Here is a 19734-nt window from a genome sequence, read left to right as displayed (position 1 = left end):
TGAATGGATAAAATAATTCAAGTGTTATGAGATCATTTCTTCACTCACTAACTGCCCTCTGTCCATCTCTGCCTCTTTCTTTCTTTCTCTCTCTCTCTTTCTCTCTCTCAGTGTGTGTGTGTATGTTCATGTGTGTGAGAACAGGAGTATATGAAGAGGTCAGAGTACAACTTTGGGTGTCCACTTACTTTCCTCCTCCTTTGAGGGTGGGTCTCTCGTTGTTTGCACCTGCTGCATTTCCCAGGTTAGCTGAACCATAAATTTCAGGGTGATTCTCTAGTCTCAACTCCCTTCTCACAATAAGAGGACAGGGATTGCAGATGCCCGCTATAGCATCTGGCTGTATTTGAATCCCAACTGGAGAATCGGAACTGCACTCATGCTAGTAGGGCAAGTATCCTAACCCCTATGCCATTTCTTCAATCTTCACTAACCTTCTAGAAGTAGAAGCCTTACAAATCAATATTTAGGGATAATTGTATGTCCTTTTATTATTCCAAAAGTTACAAATTCCCTGGCTTCTTTGCTTTTTCTTACATTACTATTGCTACAATAGTACCGATTGGAGAGGACTTTTTAATTTTTTAAGAGTTTTGCATGGAGGCCTGAGTTTAAAAATGTGTCCCATCCAGTACCGCACAACAATCATTCATTATGCATTGAAGCAGTTTGTTGAGGGAACTGAAGAAAATATTATTTAATATCTATTAGTTGAAGTGAATCAACACCTATAAAAATTTTGATGAATTATATAGGGGCAATATAGAAGAAAAACATACTATGATACAGATGCAAGTGGCACTTTTTAATCCTCAATAAGGTTATGCAGAGAGATGCACTACACAAAAATTTATTGCAAGGACAGTTACCTGCCTTTCCTGTATGAATTTTCTTTTTTTTCTTTACTCTTTTTTATTTATTTATTTATTTTTTTTTTTCAGTTTTTCAAGGTAGTGTCTTGCTCTGGCCCCAGCTGACTTGGAATTCACTATGTAGTTTTTCAGGCTGGCCTCAAACTCATAGCAATCCTCCTATCTCTGCCTCTTGAGTGCTGCAATTAAAGGTGTTTGTCGCCACGCCCAGCTTTCCTTTACTATTAAAACTATAATTCTACTGGACATTACATAAACAAGGTTAAAATATTATTTGCAATATATTATTACATGTGTGTTCATTTACCATCATTCTGATTTTTAAAAATTGGGATTTTGTTTTCTAATTATTCAAATATTTTCTTCCAACCTTCCAACTTGCTATGTGAGAAAAGGAAGTTAATTTGAGGCCCTTATAAGCATTTTGCAATAGAAAGTAAAGAATATCAAAAGCTAACAGAATTCTGACTCTAACCATTTTGATGTGCTTATCTGGTGATTTCTCATGATAAAATAAATGAAATAAAAAAAAATAAAATAAAACTCAGTAGGTTTGAGTAATTGTGCTTTAGTTTTTGGATGTGCCAAGCTCAGGATAGTTCTTATGTGGATGTTGTTGTTGCTCAGCTCAATACAATTAATCTATCTGCAATCATAAGATATTGTTACATACACGGTGAGTACTACTTATGTACAAAATCAATTTTAGTGTCTATATTTAAAGATTTGTATTTTGTTAAAGGAGTTAAAGTAACTCTTAGAAATATTTCATCAAAACACTGTGCTACTTGGTTTTCAAGTCTACATTTAAGTGGGCTAGAAATAAAAAAATATATAGAAGCATACCATGTGATTTATACTTTAACAATCTTCATCATGTGTTAAAAGCCATTTCACAGTTATTTCTACTTTATAGTATATTGAATAACAGTAGTGAGTATACATGTGAAAATAAGGACAGAGGTGTTAAACTGGGATCTATAATTATAAGTAGCATGCTCCAAAAAATATGCTCACCTTAGAGATGAATATAACTCCTCTTACAAGCTTTATAAAAATTCCTTTTCTCTCAGGATTTTGCCCAGTGACAGTGAACTCACTATATATTCTCCTTATATAATAGTTTATATGGGAGAATTTGTGGAGTTAAAAAACTTGAATATTTTGAAAACCATGAAGAAATATGTAAGTCAGAAAATGTCTTGCACTCAAGTTATGCTTAAAAAATTTCAAATTAAGCAATTTGGCTAAATACAAATTCAGCCATATTTAAAATAATGCCTTCTTTGAAATACCAAAAAGGGATATACTTAAAAATACTTTATAAATATTAAGATAAAATTCATGCCATTTATCTACAAGCATATAATTAAATATTATAGATCTATAGAGATATCAGTTGTCTTTTCAAAGTACATAGCTGCCTGTAGATGCTACTGCCACAATAAGGACTCTAAAGCTGATCATACTCAAAAGCACCAGGCACTGATTAGGGTAAGCCAATAAGGACCCAGCCTGGGCACTGAGTAGGCCAAGCCTCCTAGGGTCAAGTGCAGACCTGCTTAAAGACTGTACACACAGTAAGAAGCTACACAGATTCCAGTATAAATAAACATGAAGATAGATTGCCATCCCACACCTACTTTGGTCATGGCTAACCACTCAACAAAGGCTCCACAGGAGTTGCTATCGTTGCATTCACAGCAGGACAAAAAGAATGCCTCAAGATGTATAGAACCCAGTGGAAAACAAACAACACCAGTGATCAGACAAGACATCCCCTCCAAGAATACCAAGTCCCATAGTGGAAATGACTGGATGAAATGGAATGGAAAGAAACCACGAAAAAGAAGTCAACAGACATATGAATAAAATGGAAAAGAATCAAAAAGATCTCAATAAATGACAATGAATTGGAAAAGAATCAACAACAACAAAAAGAACACAATGGACAGTAAAATAAACTCAATGAGGACAAGGTCAAATGCAGGAATGAATTTGAAAAGACAATATGAAATTTAAATCAAGAAATGGAAATTAAATTCAATAAAGAAACAAAGCAATTAAAAAATAAAAATAAAATAACTCATTTAATTTTTATTTGTTTTATGAGATACATACACACAGAGAAAGAGAGAGAATGAGAGCACCAGAGCCTCTAGGAGCTGCAAATGAACTGCAGACGCATAAAGAAATGGAAACTAAATTCAATAAAGAAATGGAGAGACCTCTGGCCAAGATTGTGACCACCTAGCTGCACTGCAAATCCCAGAAAAAGAAAGGCAAGATATTAAGGGTTTTCTGGGCCTTCTTGCCAGTGGGAGGGCACGGGGCCGGGGGGGGACATGGAATCGTGGATCCCCTCATGGGCAGGAAGACCACCCTTCCCACCAAATGCCAAATAGCCACCCACCCACCGCCACAGCCTCCTTGCTCCAATTGCATGCTAATTATGCCCCGATGGAGCACCAGTCATCCCTCTGTGTAGAATCTTAAACTGCTCTGCACACTTGCCAACATTACTGCTCCTGTCACTGCCTATTCAGTGAGCCCAGTCCCACAGCAACTGCCACACAAGCCCAGACTGTGTCTCTTGCTTGCACCAGCTCAGGTGCCATCCCCTAACTGTCTGCCATGCCAGCCATCGCCATTCTCCTGTGGCAGAGGACCGCAGACTGGTTCCATATCCCAGTGTTCCCAGCCAGATTTTGGGCTGCTTCAGGGCTTGGTACCTCAGTCCCCCTCCAAGCTCAAAGGCAGGCAGCTTTGGCACATTACCACTTGAGAATTCAGGCAACTTTGGTGCCACTCTCAGGCAGTAGATAGGCAGCTTTGGCAAGTGGGAGCCAAAGCCCAGGCTGCTTGGCAACTGCCCCAGGCTGCCTCAGATTCCCACTGTGTTAGAGCCCAGGCTGATCCACCCACCTACCTACCCATACACTGTCATGGGCAGACCACAGTGCAAAAGAAATAACATGAAAAATCAAATGCAAGAAAATCCAGTTAGATCACCCAGTCCTACAATGAATACATCCAACCAAAACAAAGAAGAGTCATTAGGATCAGAACATCAAATTGAAGCTATGAGCAATACAACCCTGACCAACCTTCTGGTAGAACTTGCAGGAAAGCAACAAAGGACCAATAATCATGTGGATGCTGCCATCACTAAGCTAGAATAAATAGATAAGAAACTGGAAGGAGTTCAAACATAGTTAAAAGATTTGAGGGAGACTGAAAAAAAAGAAGACCTTAAAAATCAGCTAGCTAAACTAAATGAAGACATAAAGTGCAAGGATGAATTTCAAGAATCATCAAGAAAATCAGAAAATCATGTGAAAAGGGAACTTGACAGAGCAATGGAAACGATACATAGAAAAGTAGTAGAAAATGCAAACTTAATTGAACAAGTCCAAAACTCACTAGAGGCTCTCAAGAATAGAGTCAGCCAAGTGGAGGATAGAAACTCTGATCTGGAAGACAAGATGGAAGAAACAGTTCGAGAGTTCAAAAATTTCAGTAAGTTCAAAAGTTCCTGTAGGGCTGGAGAGATGGCTTAATGGTTAAGCACTTGCCTGTGAAGCCTAAGGACCATGGTTCGAGGCTCAGTTCCCCGGGTCCCACGTTAGCCAGATGCACAAGGGGGCGCACGCATCTGGAGTTCGTTTGCAGAGGCTGGAAGCCCTGGCGCGCCCATTCTCTCTCTCTCCCTCTATCTGTCTTTCTCTCTGTGTCTGTCGCTCTCAAATAAATAAATAAATTTTTAAAAAAAGTTCTTGTAAACAGAACATGAGGGAATTGTGGGATACACTTAAACGTCCTAATATCAGAATCATTGGAATACCAGAAGGAGAAGAATTTCAGACCAAAGGCATAGAGAGCTTATTTAACAAAATAACTGAAGAAAATTCTCCAGTCTCTTAAAAGAAAGGCCAATCAAGATACAAGAAGCCAACAGAACTCCAAACACACTGGACCAAAGAAGAAATTCTCCAAGACATATTATCAAAAGACTCTAAACAATGACAACAAAGAGAAAATCCTAAAAGCAGCTAAGAAAAAACAGCACACCACTTTCAAAGGTAACCCCATCAGAATTACGTCAGACTTCTCAATGAAAACCCTGAAAGCTAGAAGGACCTGGAATGAAACTCTCCAAAGTGGAAGAACCTATGGCTTCCAACCCAAACTACTCTACCCAGCAAAAGTCTCCCTCATAATAGATGGTGAAAGAAAAACTTTCCATGACAAAACTCAGCTTTACAATTATATGAACACAAAACCGAACCTACAGAGAGTATTTCAGGAAATTCTCCACAGAGAAGAACAAATAACCAAACTCAAAGGCCTACAAGAAGCAGAACACAATAACCAAACTCAGAGTAGGCACAAAAAACTTCAAAACCCATGAAAACACCAACACACTTCTACCATCACAATATAGCAGGGATCAAATCAAATCTCACAGTCATTACCCTAAATATTAATGGCCTTATTTCACCCAGCAAGAGACACAAGCTAACAGGATGGATCAAAAAATTAGACCCCTCAATCTGTTGCCTTCAAGAAACCCACCTCACCACTAAAGACAGATACCTTCTCAGGGTGAAAGGGTGGAAAAAAATATTCCAAGCAAATGGGAATAAGAAACTAGTAGGTGTAGCAATATTAATATCAGATAAAATAGACTTCAAACCAAAAATAATCAAAAAAGACAAAGAAGGCTACTTCCTACTTATCAAGGGAATGATCCATCAAGAGGATATTACAATCATAAATCTGTATGCACCAAACACAGGGACACCACAGTTCATAAAACAAAACCTACTTGACAATAAAACAGAATAAAAACCAACACCATCATAGCTGGGGATGTCAATACACCATTATCAATAATAGATCATTCAAAGACAGCTCAACAAAACCATATATCACTTAGACCCAACAGACATCTACAGAACTTTCCATCCCAAATTCACAGACTACACATTCTTCTCAGCAGCCCATGGAACATTCTCTAAAATAGACCATATACTGGGTCACAAAGACAGCCTCAACATATTTGGGAAAATTGACATAATTCCTTACATGATATCAGATCACAATACTGTATTGCCAAAAATCAACAACAAAAGACCCACTAAGAATCCCAATGGCACCTAGAAACTGAACAGTACACTTTTAAACAATAAATGGATAGTGGACAAAATAAAAAATGAAACTGCAAAATTCCTAGACTTGAATGAAAATGAGAAAACATCATACCAAAACTTATGGGACATAATGAAGGCAGTCCTCAGGGGAAAATTCATAGCACTCAATGCCTTCATAAAAAAGACAGAAAGATCCCAAATCAACAACCTAACCATCCACCTAAAGGCACTGGAGAAACAAGAAAAATCCAACCCAAAGAGCTCCAGAAGGAAAGAAATAATTAAAATCAGAGCAGAAATTAATGAATTGGAAACCAAGGAAACAATTAAGGCAACTGACAAAACAAAGAATTGGTTATCTGCAAATAAACAAGATTGACAAGCCCCTGGCCAATTTGATCAAGCAAAAAAGGGAGAAGCTTCAAATTAACAAAATTTAAAATGAAAAAGGAGAGATCACAACAGACATAAGTGAAATTGGGACAATCATCAGGACTTATTTCAAAAACCTCTACTTCACAAAACTGGATAATGTGGAGGAGATGGATAAATTCTTGGACTCATACCATCTATCAAAGGTAAACTCAGAGCAGATTAATCACTTCAATGAACCCATCACACTCATGGAGATTGAAAAAGTAATTTAAAAAAAAAAAAAACTCCCCAAAAAGAACAGTCTAGGACCAGATGGCTTCTCAGCTGAATTCTATCAAACCTTCATGGAAAAACTCAAACCAATCTTCCTAAAACTTTGCCACACATTTGAAGAACAGGGAAGGCTACCCAACTCCTTTTATGAAGCTAGTATCACCCTAATTCCAAAGCCAGGCAGTGATGCCACAAGGAAAGAAAACTACCGGCTTATTTCCGTAATGAACTTAGATGCAAATATCCTGAACCAAATCCTCACAAACTGAATCCAACAACAATCAAAAGCATCATCCACCTTGACCAAGTGGGATTCATCCCAGGAAAACAAGGGTGGTTCAACATATGGAAATCTGTCAATGTAATACACCACAGAAACAAGGTTAAACATAAAAACCACATGATCATTTCGATAGATGCAGAAAAGGCCTTTGACAAGATACAAGAACAATTCATGATCAAAACATTGGAGAGAATTTGAATGGATGGTTTATATCTTAACATAATAAAGGCAATATACAAAGCCCCGAAGGGCCAAATAATACTTAATGGAAAAAGACTGGAGGAATTCCCATTAAGATCAGGAACACGACATGGTTGTCCTCTCTTACCTCTGCTTTTTAATATAGTACTGGAAGAACTAGCTCAAGCAATAAGACAGGAGATGGAAATAAAAGGGATACAATTTGGAAACGAAGAAGTTAAGTTAGCTCTCTTCACTGATGACATGGTTGTATATGTAAGAGACCTGAGAAACTCCATCCCAAAACTCCTGAAGGTGATTAACTCCTATAGCAAAGTAGCAGGATACAAAATCAATGCACAAAAATCAGTAGCATTTCTATGTGCAAATGACAAAGATACAGAGAAAGAAATAAGGAACATAGTCCCGTTTTCAATAGCAACAACAACAACAAAAAACCTTGGAATAACATTAACCAAGGAAGTGAAAGATCTATACAAGGAAAACATAAAAACACTCAAAAAGAAATTGAGGAGGACTTGAGAAAATGGAAAGACCTCCCATGCTCCTGGATAGGCAGAATTAACATCGTGAAGATGACAATACTACCAAAGGCAATATATAGATTTAATGCAATTCCAGTAAAAATCCATAGAGTTCTTCACAGAGATAGAAAAAATGTTCTCAGATTTCATATGGAAAGGCAGAAGGCCTCGCATATCCAAACATATCCACAGCAAAAGAAATGACTCTGGTAGCATCACCATACCTGATATAAAGCTATATTACAAAGCCATAGTAATAAAAAAAAGCATGGTACTGAAATCAAAACAGGAGTATCAACCAATCGAATAGACTTGAGGACCCGGACTTTGGGTCAAGTAACTATAGCTACTTGATATTCGACAAAGGCCTGAACAATATAGGCTGGAAAAAAGACAGCATATTCAACAAATGGTGCTGGACAAACTGGAAAACCACATGCAGGAAACTGAAACTTCATCCACACATTTCACCATGCACTACACTCAAATCCAAATGGATCAAAGACCTCAATATAAGACCAAATACTACTGGAAGAAAATTTAGGAAGTCGTTTCCATGATATAGGAGTGAAAAAAGACTTCCTGAACAAAACCCCAGTAGCTCACGATCTTAAACAGTCACTCAACCAATGGGATCACATGAAGCTGAACAGTTTCTTTACAGACAAGCAACAATACATTCTCAGTGAACTTAGCCAATCACAGAAAAAAAATAGCCACATAGTCTCACTTATCTATGGCACCTAACCTGAATGTACCCAAGATACCTTACATACCCAGCAAGCATCTCATGGACTAGACACTAGGATGGATGGAGAGGGAGGGGAGGGCATCAAGGGGTGGGAAAATTAATCTAGACCCAAACGGCAATGGTACCATAAAATTCTACTTCCTAAAAGGCAGACCAAATGGCTGAACCTTCAGCAGGCCCTTACAGGAAACACCAAAACCACAAGACACTGGAGAGGATAGGATCAACTCTAACCTAAGTCTTCTACATCTTCCCTCCCTCCCTCTCCCTCTCCCAGTCTCTCTCTCTCCTCTCTAATTCTTGTATATTAGTTATCATTTTCCTTATTTTCTTAGTGAGCACTGACCTGTAACTCCCACTACCAGCATGGGGCTATCACCCACAATGAGCTTTTGATGAGAGAAACCTTCAAAGTTTCCTAAAAGAATGATAGATTTCTGTCAAAGTACTTGATGACCCACCAAAGGCTAGTGGTAAGACCCTACTGCTAAAAACACCATATGCAGCTGACACATAAAATGGAACAGCATGGCTGGAAGCTAGGAGAGAGTCAGTCCCCAGTCAGCATGTCTAGTGCCAGAAGGTGCTACATGGATGACTGGGGGAAATGACCAATATCTGTCCAAGCAACTCATAGTCTAACCTACTTAGCAACAAATAACCTGGTGTGATGCCCACACAAGTGCAATAGTGGCACACAGCCATGGTGGGGAACCAACTGCTCTTGATTTGGCTAACTGATCCCCTCAGTGGTACAGGACCCATAGCTGGAGCTGGGAAACAAGTCAGAACCATATCCAAACATAAGCCCACTCTCCAATATCAAGCTACCATCAATCATGGGCTACAAGAGGGCCTACACCTATTAAACTCTATATAAGAAAAGTAAGGGTTATCTCATTTGTCCTGGTGCTAACTTACTCTCCTTTGGAGAATATGCTTTTCTTTTTCAGATAGATGCAGATCCTAAGGAGAGAGCCACCCCATCATGCCTCAAAAGGGCCCTGTCTGAAACTAAGGAGAATTGGTGAAACAAGCAAGGGCGCTGTTTTCCTGATGAACCAGATACCAGCACAAGGGGGAAGGAGACCAACACAGTTTAAAATCAACGCCTATCAAACCAGAGAGCCAGAGCCCCAGAGGCCCCCAACACCTCATCACTGAAGCAGACCAAAAATGAACCCAACATGGCTCAGGGAAATTTTACTGAGAGAGGGTGGAAAGCATGTCAGAGCCACATGTTGGGTCATAGTATGCAGAGAAATTTATCGTATCAATAACTGGGCTAACTCCACAATGTATGACCCATATACCACAACAAGGAGGGGCCAATGGGAAGGGTGTAGGTCACGGATGAGCCTAATAATGGTACCAAACTGCCTGTATTTGCTGAATAGAAAACTAATAAATAAATAAATAAATATAAAACCAGGTAGTGTATCAAAAAAAAAGAAATGGAGAAGTGAAAAAAATATAATTTATTTTAATATCTTTGTTTGTGTTATAAGACAGAGATAGAAAGAGAGAGAGATGGGGGAGAGATGGGTGCCCCAGAGCTTCTAGCTATTGCAAATGAACTCCAGATGCATGTGCCATCTTGTCCATCTGGCTCTGAGTGGGTACTGGGGAATCAAATGTGGTCCATAAGCTTTAAAGGCAAGTTCCTTAACACTTGAGCTATCTCTTTATCCCAAAATAACTAATTTTAATTGCTCCCAATAAAGCCTCATCAACATAATAAATTATGTGGAGTATGGATTATTAGAGTTAATAAAAATACATAATAAATAAATGAGGAAGGGAAAGATCTCTACAATAAAAATCTTAAAGCACCCACGAAAGAAACTGAAGAGCACACAAGTTGGGAAAACTTCCCATGCTCATGGATCAGAAGAGACAACATTGTGAAAAATGGCCTGCCTCCCCAATGCAATATACAAATTCAATGTAATTCCAAAAGGTTCTAGCAACATTCTTCCATTCTTCCCAGATTTAGAAAAAAATAATTTCAAAATTCTATGGAACATCAAAAGGACATGGATAACCATAAATATCCTGAGCAAAAAGACTATTGTTTGCATCACCATACCTGATTTAAAGATATACTACAAAGGAAAGTAATAAAAACAGCATGGTCCTAGCACAAAAAAAGACATGAAGATCATGGGAATAGAATAGAAGAACCAGGCGTAAGTTCTAATAACTACAGGCACCTAATCTTTGGCAAAGAGGCCAAAAATGCACACTTCCGGAAAGACTACATTTTCAATAAGTGGTGCTAAATAAACTGAATAACCACATGTGGGAGACTGTAACTAGACCCTCTGCTCTATGTCCAAAAGTCAATTCCAAGTGTATCAAGGGCCTTTATATAAGAGCTGACAGTATAAACTAAGTAGAAAAAAAGGAAAACAGTGAGAACACTCCAAGATACAGGCATTGGGAAAGACTTTATTAATAAGGCCCCAGTAGCTCATGGAATTAGACACTGAACCATAGGGATCTCATGAAACTTAAAAAGCTATCACACATCTAAGTGCCACCAACAGAGGTGTGTAACATAAATACACTATCAATTAATGTAACTTTGTGCTAGACAGATGTCTTAGCAGTTAAGGCACTTGTTTGTAAAGCCTAAGGACCAAGGTTTAAGTCTCTAGGACCCATGTAAGCCAACTGGCCATAGTGGTGCATGCATCTGGAGTTCAAGTAAGTGGCTAGAGGCTATGGTGTGCAATTCTCTCTCTTGCTCTCTTTCTCTGCCTCTTTCTATCTCCAATAAATAAAAATATAAATGTTAAAAAATGAAATTATAAATTTAACTCTTGAGCAAAGCAATAGTGCTTGATTTGAGCAATAAATTCATCTTTCCCTAGATTATGACCATTAAATACAAATTGATATTCTTTAATATTCTCCACTGAGGCAACACTTTTTACTAGTTATGTACACAGTGTGTATACGGCCATGTTGGTACCATCATTAGCCTCCTCTCCATCCTCCCCTCTGAAGGGACCCACCTCCTTAGGGAATGTGGGTTGTGTAATGTGGGGTTAGCCATCAGTCACGGAGAGGAGGCAATGTCTCTGTACATAGTGTCCACACATGTAGCTCTAACAATCTTTCCGGCCCCTCTTCCACGAATTTCCCTAAGCCATGTTGGGTTCATTTTAGTTCTACTTCAGTGAAGAAGTCTTGGGAGCCTCTTTGTCTCTGGATATCTGATTTGGTAGGAGTTGAGTGTTGTCTGTGTCTCTCTCCTTCACCCTTGTGCTGGTTCACTAAGAAAGTAGCACTCTTGCTCATTTCCCCAACTACAGAGGCAACATTTTTTAACATATTCATGATTTTAATGCATTCTGGATCTATTCTTAGGCATGGGGATATGTGTTTTTACTTTTATAAATATTAGTATAATTTTCATTTCCAATTATTGCTTATAAATATTGGCATAACTGTTATATTTTTATTGACCATCATATGTGTGTACAGACTTAGTTAGACATGCTTTTCATTTTCAGTCACTTCCTACAATTGGAGAGGATAGATATATAAAATAGTGTGTATCAGTCTTCTATTGAAGGACATGTAGGTTGTTCCAATATGTTTTATTATTATAAAAATAATCTCAGGGTTTATAAAACAAACTCTTAATTATGATCCTCAAGCTAATGGCAAAGCAATGTTCAACATTTGTTCTGTTTTTTTAAAATCATTTTAATCTCTGAAAAACTCTTTTGATTTATTTTCCACTACTTGACTCTGATTAAATGGAACTAATTATGAGAAAAATCCATTGGGGGAAAACTCTCAAAATATGTAAATCTTTTCAAAAGACACATGTCTCCAAATTTCCAGTTAGGTTTTAAATGTCATGATTCTGAGAAAGCACTCTAAACAAACAGTGATATGAAGCATAAAGAATAAGTTCAGCATTGGGCTGAAGTGGGTTTAAAACTCACTTGTAAGGAGAATTACTCTGTATACAAAACACATTTTTTAAACATTTGAAACTATTTATTCAGAAATGAGGTTATAAAAACATGAAACACATCAGACAGAGATTCATGATAAAGAGGTAGATGAGACAGACAGACAGGCAGGCAGGTGAGGGACGGAGGTAGCCAGGGATCTGGTCAGATCTTCTCCAACTTGGAGATGAAGTCATCAAAAATACCACACAAGGTATATTTTTGTGCCTTGTCTATAAGCATAGTAATGTCTCTTTTGTTTCTGAAAGAATTAGAATGGATTAACCTTGACACAAAGAAGACATAACTTGAGTGTTTTCCCCTTAAAAGATTCAAACATGAGTTAGTTTGCATTAAAAAATCTTCTATATTATTTGTAAATAGCCTATGGAAATTGGGGAGATAAATCTGCCTTAAAAATGTCTTTTCCAGGGCTGAAGAGATGGCTTAACGGTTAAGCGCTTGCCTGTGAAGAATAAGGAAACTGGTTCGAGGCTAGATTCCCCAGGACCCACGTTAGCCAGATGCATAAGGGGGCGCACGTGTCTGGAGTTCAGTTCAGTTGCTGGAGGCCGTGGCACGCCCATTCTCTCTCTCTCTATCTACCTGCCTCTTTCTCTCTCTGTCTGCTGCTCTCAAATAAGTAAATAAAAATAAATGAGAAAAAAAAATTAAATGTCTTTTCCAATATTTAGATCACTTTATGGGCCATGCAAGCAAGTGCTTTGACCATTATCTGTTTATGAAAAACAATGCTAGCTTATTTAGTAAATGTGGATTGCACATTCATTATGATCACTCTATTTCTTGCTTAGACTATAATTTAGACCTCTTCTTAGATACCACAAACCAGAAATCCTGAGACTTCAGCAGTCTTGTTTCTCAGGAAGATTCCTAGGTAATTTGGATGTTTATTCAAAGTGCAGACATACTAATGTATAGTATATGTTGTCCAAACCAAACTGGGATATGTTATTCAAATGACAATCTTTGTCAATGGAATATATCAAAATAGTGTACCTTAATAGGCAAAGTGAAATTATAATCATTATAAGGCTAGAGAAGCTAACATAGATACATGTATTTCATATTCCCAGATGACCCTCTGTATTCCCCCATTACCTGTGCTGCCTTGGACCCAGGTTTCAGAAAAGACATTCTTACTTAACATTTTTAGATGCTCATCACTGAGCTGAGAGGTTAGTTCTGGGATTTTACTCAGAATTTTCCATACAATATTGTGTTCATGGGTTGTTCTGCAAATGGGCCTTTGAAAAGAAGAAAGTAAAGGTTATAAATCCAAATACATTATGATCACCCTATACATTTCTGAGAATATAATGTATACCCCTTCCCAGACACTATAAACCTTATTCACCTAGCAAAGATGCAAAAGCCTTATCAATTTTCCAATTTTATACTATTTTAATTTGATAGCTGTTGAAGGAGAACTATAAAATATTGCAATTTGCTTGCAAAACAACTTTAAACATTTGTTCCCTTCTGATAGGAATATCCATCACCAGAATACTTGAAACCTCAAATTTCTGAAATGCCTTTTTTGAATAAAACAGGAGTCCCAGTAACAAACTTGTAAGAATTTTACTACTTTTATTATTAATAATCATAAGTCCTATTTTAGATGTTAGCTGAAGATTACTATTCTTCCTACCATTTATTCCTGATCATTAATAGTACTTACATATCATTAAATTTAGGTCAAATAAATCCTCAACTTAGCTCTTAAGGATTTAGATTTTTCCCTTTGTATGTTTATTTGTGCATAGTGTGTGCTGTAGGAATGCTATGTGTGGTGTATGCATATGTGTCTGTCCATATGTACATGTAAAAGACAGAGAAGAATGGGTGTCCTACATAGCTCATCCATGATTTTTCCTTGAGACAGTCTCTTACTGAGCACAGAGGTATTGTTTTAAGTCATATTGTCTAACCAAAAAGACCCAGTGATTCTCCTGACTCACCTATCCACAAGACTTGGTTATAGGCATCCATGGCCATACCCCACATAAACACATTTCCTAAGAAGAAAATGGGGATGGGGTATCTCATTCACAATAACTTCAAACATTACATTAAAATTCCTAGTAATATACCTCGACAGGGAATTCTATACTGAAAAATAAAATACATTGAAAAATTATAATGAAGAGAATAGATGGAAAGCTTTTTATGCTCATGATTTAGGAAAATTATAATTATGAGCATTATTACATAATGAGATCTACAGACTCAAAACAATCCCTATCAAAATTCCAATTATGTTCCTCACAGAAATAGAACCAATCCTAAAGCTCATATGGTGCACAAAAAGTTCAGAGGAGGATTGGAGAGATTGCTTAGTGGTTAAGGTACATGCCTGTGAAACCTAAGTACCCAGGTTCTATGCTCCAGTACCCACAAAACCCAGATACACATGGTTGCACATGTGTCTGGGGTTTGTTTGCAGTGGCTAGAGGTCCAGGCATGCCCATTCATTCTCTTTTTCTCTTTCTCTGATAAATAAAATAAATTAAAAAAAAAGTTTCAGAGGAAACAAAGAAATGCCAAGCAATATAGCAGTACTGGAGACATCATGATGTCTGTTCTCAAATTATACTACTTCACCTGGAAACAAAATCTCTGTGGCACTAGCACAAAAATAGGCACAAATGGTAGGGTTAAAAGGAGGAACACTCCTTACACATGGTTGGTGGAAATGTAAACTGGTGCAGCCAATATGGAAGTCACTGGGGAAGGTCCACAAAAAATATTGAAAATAGGACTACCATATTTGATATGACTCAGCTATACCACTCCTGAGCATATATCCAAACAGTTGAAATCAGCATGCCCCAAGATAACTAAGGTTTCTTTAATTGCAGGTGGACAATGTAGGACATAACTGTCAGGCAAAGAAATATTAATGATTACAGTTAAGATTATTTGTTAATTTTTAGAGACTTTTAGCCTTGTAAAACCATTTCTAGGGCCACTGACAGAGCCTCTGGAGCAACTCATGCAACTCCAATTACAGTCTGAAAAGCTAAATCTTTGGGCTATAGCTTAGCTCAGTGGTAGGACCTTACCTAGCCTACATGAGTTCTAAGTTTCTTCCCTAGCATTACCAACAAATAAATCGTTAGTGCTTAATTTTATTTTTATTTTCATGATAAATTCAGTTCTGACTTAAGATCAAGTTGTTAAGCAGTAGAATCAATAAGGAAATAGCAATCATAATCTTGCTGGATAAAAACACAAAACATTGAATTGAAGTGAAAAAGTATAGGAAGAATAAAGGGAACATGAAATCAGAAAGAGTACTCAACTGAGGCAGCAGGATCCCAAGTTCAAGGCCTGCCTGGGTCACAAAGAAAGTTCTAGGTCTGTCTAGACAACTTAATGAAACCTTGCCTCACAGTAAAATAAAATACAATACACAATAAAAGGTGAAAAAGAAAGTTAAGAATATAGCTCAGGAGAAGATCACTTGTTTAGCATGACCGAGGTCCTGAGTTCAATCCTCAGCACTGTGTGTGTGTGTGTGTGTGTGTGTGTGTGTGTGTGTGTGTGTGTGTGTGAGAGAGAGAGAGAGAGAGAGAGAGAGAGAGAGAGAGAGAGGGAGGGAGGGAGGGAGGGAGAGAGAGAGGAAGAAGTAGGAGGAGGAAGAGGAAGAGGAGGAGGGAGAGAGAGGACGAGAATCCTGAAGCCTAACTCAGAGACCATAGAGAGACAGGTTCAGAAAAAGATGGTAGAATTGAAAGCATAGATTATCTTCTAGGAAAGCTGTTTGGTAGTTTACTATCTTTGGTTGGTCTTGTCTCTACAACACATGCCCACTTGTCCAAACACATGAGTAACTCAAGGATTCAAACTCTCATTTTCATGCAAGAGTCTTATGGTAGGAAGTTTTCAGAATTTCAGAAGCATTTTCAGAATTTGCACAGCCAGACATCTCTTGGATTTAGCAGAGATATAACATTGGAATAAACATTTGAAGCACAAAAGATTAGTATACTAAAAAATTCAGCCAAAAAACTTTACTTTAATTAAATGATACACACAAAGATACCCTTGGACTTCCCTAATCCCTTCATAAGCAGCATTTAAGACAGTTATAAAATCAGTTAAACTGTTAAAAATGCAGTTGCAACTCCCAGAGTAATTTTATTTTGTGTATGCATTATTTTCCTGCACACTTGCAAAACTTCACTATAAAATAATTTTCCTAGGAACTTGTATGCACATGAAGCCTTTCTTGAATCATCATTCATTAATATGCACAACGCCTTCTGTCTGACTTGCCTTTGAATTTCCTAATCAGTCAAGGATGAATGAACAGAATAACAATTGATTTTATTTGGTCCTACAAATTCATATGGAAAATGCTGAATACTATCAGCTTTTCCAGAAATTAGGTTTGGTCACTTACAAAGGGGAAACATCGAAAGCACAGCAGGATTTGGGTTCTCTTTGTCATTTTTCTACACAGATGAAAATTGAAAGATCAGTGGCAATGACTTAAACTCTTCTTTGCTAGCCTTTTAAAAATCAAGCTATACTTTCATGATGTAAAAATAGACTACTATTTTTAAAATGTCTCCCTTTGGTGCCTGGGTTGACTCTGGGCTTTTTCTTTCACAAAGAGAATTAAAAGACAACAGACTACTGAATCCTATAGCACTGTACTTCCTTTTATTTCACAAGAGGTTGAGGAGAATAATGAACTAGTTTTCTTATAAAATTTCTTAAATGATTGTCATAAAACAAGTTGCAAATAGCCCGTGTAAATGGTTATGTTTCCAATGTCAAATTTAAGAATCTTGAGACTCCTCAGGCCAGGCACCTCATCAAATAGCACTTCTTAAGCATCTTTATAAACTCGGTTCATAAGAGCAGAGTGGTTGACAATAGTCACAACAAAAAAGTGTATAAGTTCTAAAACACATCAAAGTTCACTTGTAACCTTCCTCACTTCCACATGCTCAGCTATAGTAAACAAGATATAAGGTATTACTGGAATAATCAATTATGTGCATTTCACTTTAGAGCTGACTTTTTATTTTATTTTATTTTATTTTATTTTATTTTATTTTATTTTATTTTATTTTATTTTATTTTATTTTTATTTGAGAGCAACAGACACAGAGAGAAAGACAGATAGAGGGAGGGAGAGAGAATGGGCGCGCCAGGACTTCCAGCCTCTGCAAACTCCAGACGCGTGCGCCCCCTTGTGCATCTGGCTAACGTGGGACCTGGGGAACCGAGCCTCGAACCAGGGTCCTTAGGCTTCACAAGCAAGCGCTTAACTGCTAAGCCATCTCTCCAGCCCTAGAGCTGACTTTTTTCAAAGGCTTTCTACTTTGTTTTGTGCTTAAAAATTTAAAATAGTTGCTTTTCCAAGACACAAAATTAATACAATGGATTTCTCTGTAAGAAAAACTGACAGGTAATTTTTTGGGAATGTTAATTGCTCTCATTTAATCAACTATTTTTGTGCTGAAAGAATATAGTAAGTGCATGTCAGATTCAAAAGGTAAGCACAAGCTTCTAATTATGTTTAGTATCTTTAATGTCAGCCAAAAGGACCTTCTACACTAGTCTGAGTATTCATGCATTTATTCAGTGCAATATTTTGTGCCATGGTTAATTCTCAAGTGCTCTTCTAAGGGTTCATGCCACAAAGGTCAAAAAGAAAAAAAAAAAGATATGGTCCTTGCAGAGTCAACTTAAAATTTGGAGGGCCAGTCAAACATTAAAGACACCTTGTATAAGTACAATGTGATGAAAAGTAGAACACACTGTGTCATGGCAATTAAATAGAGAGATGACCTAGTTCCTGCTGAGGGCAGTCAGAGCACATTTTAGACAAAGGGTTTAAATCAACACCAGGATAATAAATTGGCAGTGGAAGGGAAGTATATCAGTGGTACCAGAAAAAAAGGCCTGAAAGTCCAAAGGTCCACAGTCATGGGTTAAAGAAATACTTGAAGAAAAAGCCCCTTTTGGTTAGAGGAAAAGGGGCAGTAAAAAAGTTAGATATAAATTGAATCTAAAAGAGTATAGAAGGTAAAAATCATTGAGGGCATTGTAAATTTTGTCAAGAACTTAAAACTTTATGATTATGAAAGGTAAAGCCAGGCTGCAAAGATGGCTTAGTGATTAAAGTACTTGCCTGTGAAGCCTAAAGACCCAAGTTCAATTCCCCAGTACCCACATAAGTCAGATGAACAAGGTGGCACATGTGTCTGGACTTGTTTGCAGCAGCTGGAGGCCCTGGCATGCCCATTCTCTTGCTATCTGCCCCTTCCTCCCCGTCTTTCTCTCCCTCTCTAACCCTTGCTCCCTCTCTCCGGTAAATAAATAAATATTTTTTTTAAAAAAAAGGGTAAAGCAATTTGAGGCCTTCATTATAAAAAGTAACTGAGTTATGTTTTCTAGATTTCACTTTGGCTACACCAGGGAAAAATTGGGGTATGGTAAAACCATTGTCTTGATGTCAGTTAGGATACTAGAGTGGATTATACAATGGACAATTCTGTCTAGCAGGTCAAGTTTTAAAAATTAGCTTTTAATGTGTTTAGTGTGCTTAATGAGTGAAGATGAAGGCAGTATAATTTCATATCAGTCAAAATTGTTTTCCTTCCACATGGGAAACACTGAGATTGACAGCAATCATAATAAGAGGGACTTTGTTTGCCATGAGTGTTGACTGATTTGAAATTTTTCAGTCCAAAATAATCTGGTATACTTAGTATCTTAAATTACTGGCTACATTTCAGTTACTGTCAAAGTCCTAACCCAGAAGACAAAAATATTCACACTTTAGCATAAATTCATATCCACTACATCCTCACATCAAGTTTAAACCATACAAATGTACAAAGTTAAACTTTACTAGGTTAGTTCTGATTCCTCCAAAGATGCAAAATTTCACATGAAACAGAGAAACTGAATCTGCCACATATTGAAGTACAGCTATGTAAACAATTTATTAAATACGAAAGTGAGTTTTTGAAGATTGATCACAAAAAATAGCAATATACAGAATCTTTAAAGTATTGAGTAAAATAAAAAGCTAAAATGTTGCATAATAATATCAATTGTGTGCTCAATATTAGTTTCTTGGCAGGAAAAACCTGACTGATAATAATGTACATATGCTTTGTTCTGTTAATAGTCACACTCTTTTGAGCTAACTTAATGCTTAAAGTACTAATATTAACCAGAGGAGGTAAGGTGGCTGGGACATTATTCTTTCACTTCATCATCTGATGCTTTCTATTTTAATGACTGTTGTACAAATACTTATAGAAGTCATACACACCATATTT

At 37.3% G+C, this 19734-nt stretch overlaps 1 protein-coding gene across 1 annotated transcript in view; it reads right to left on the bottom strand.

The window, feature by feature from the left end:
- Cnbd1 (cyclic nucleotide binding domain containing 1) overlaps nt 1-19734 on the bottom strand; it is a 403107-nt gene that overhangs the window by 190182 nt on the left and 193191 nt on the right. The window contains 1 exon segment of the mRNA XM_045143551.1: nt 13526-13671. Within this exon segment, the coding sequence (XP_044999486.1) occupies nt 13526-13671 (146 nt within the window).

Source organism: Jaculus jaculus, chromosome 2 (genome assembly GCF_020740685.1).
Source record: "Jaculus jaculus isolate mJacJac1 chromosome 2, mJacJac1.mat.Y.cur, whole genome shotgun sequence".
Lineage (NCBI taxonomy): Eukaryota > Metazoa > Chordata > Mammalia > Rodentia > Dipodidae > Jaculus > Jaculus jaculus.
The sequence above is the reverse complement of the archived record's forward strand: the minus strand, read 5'-3'. Positions and strand labels throughout refer to the sequence as shown.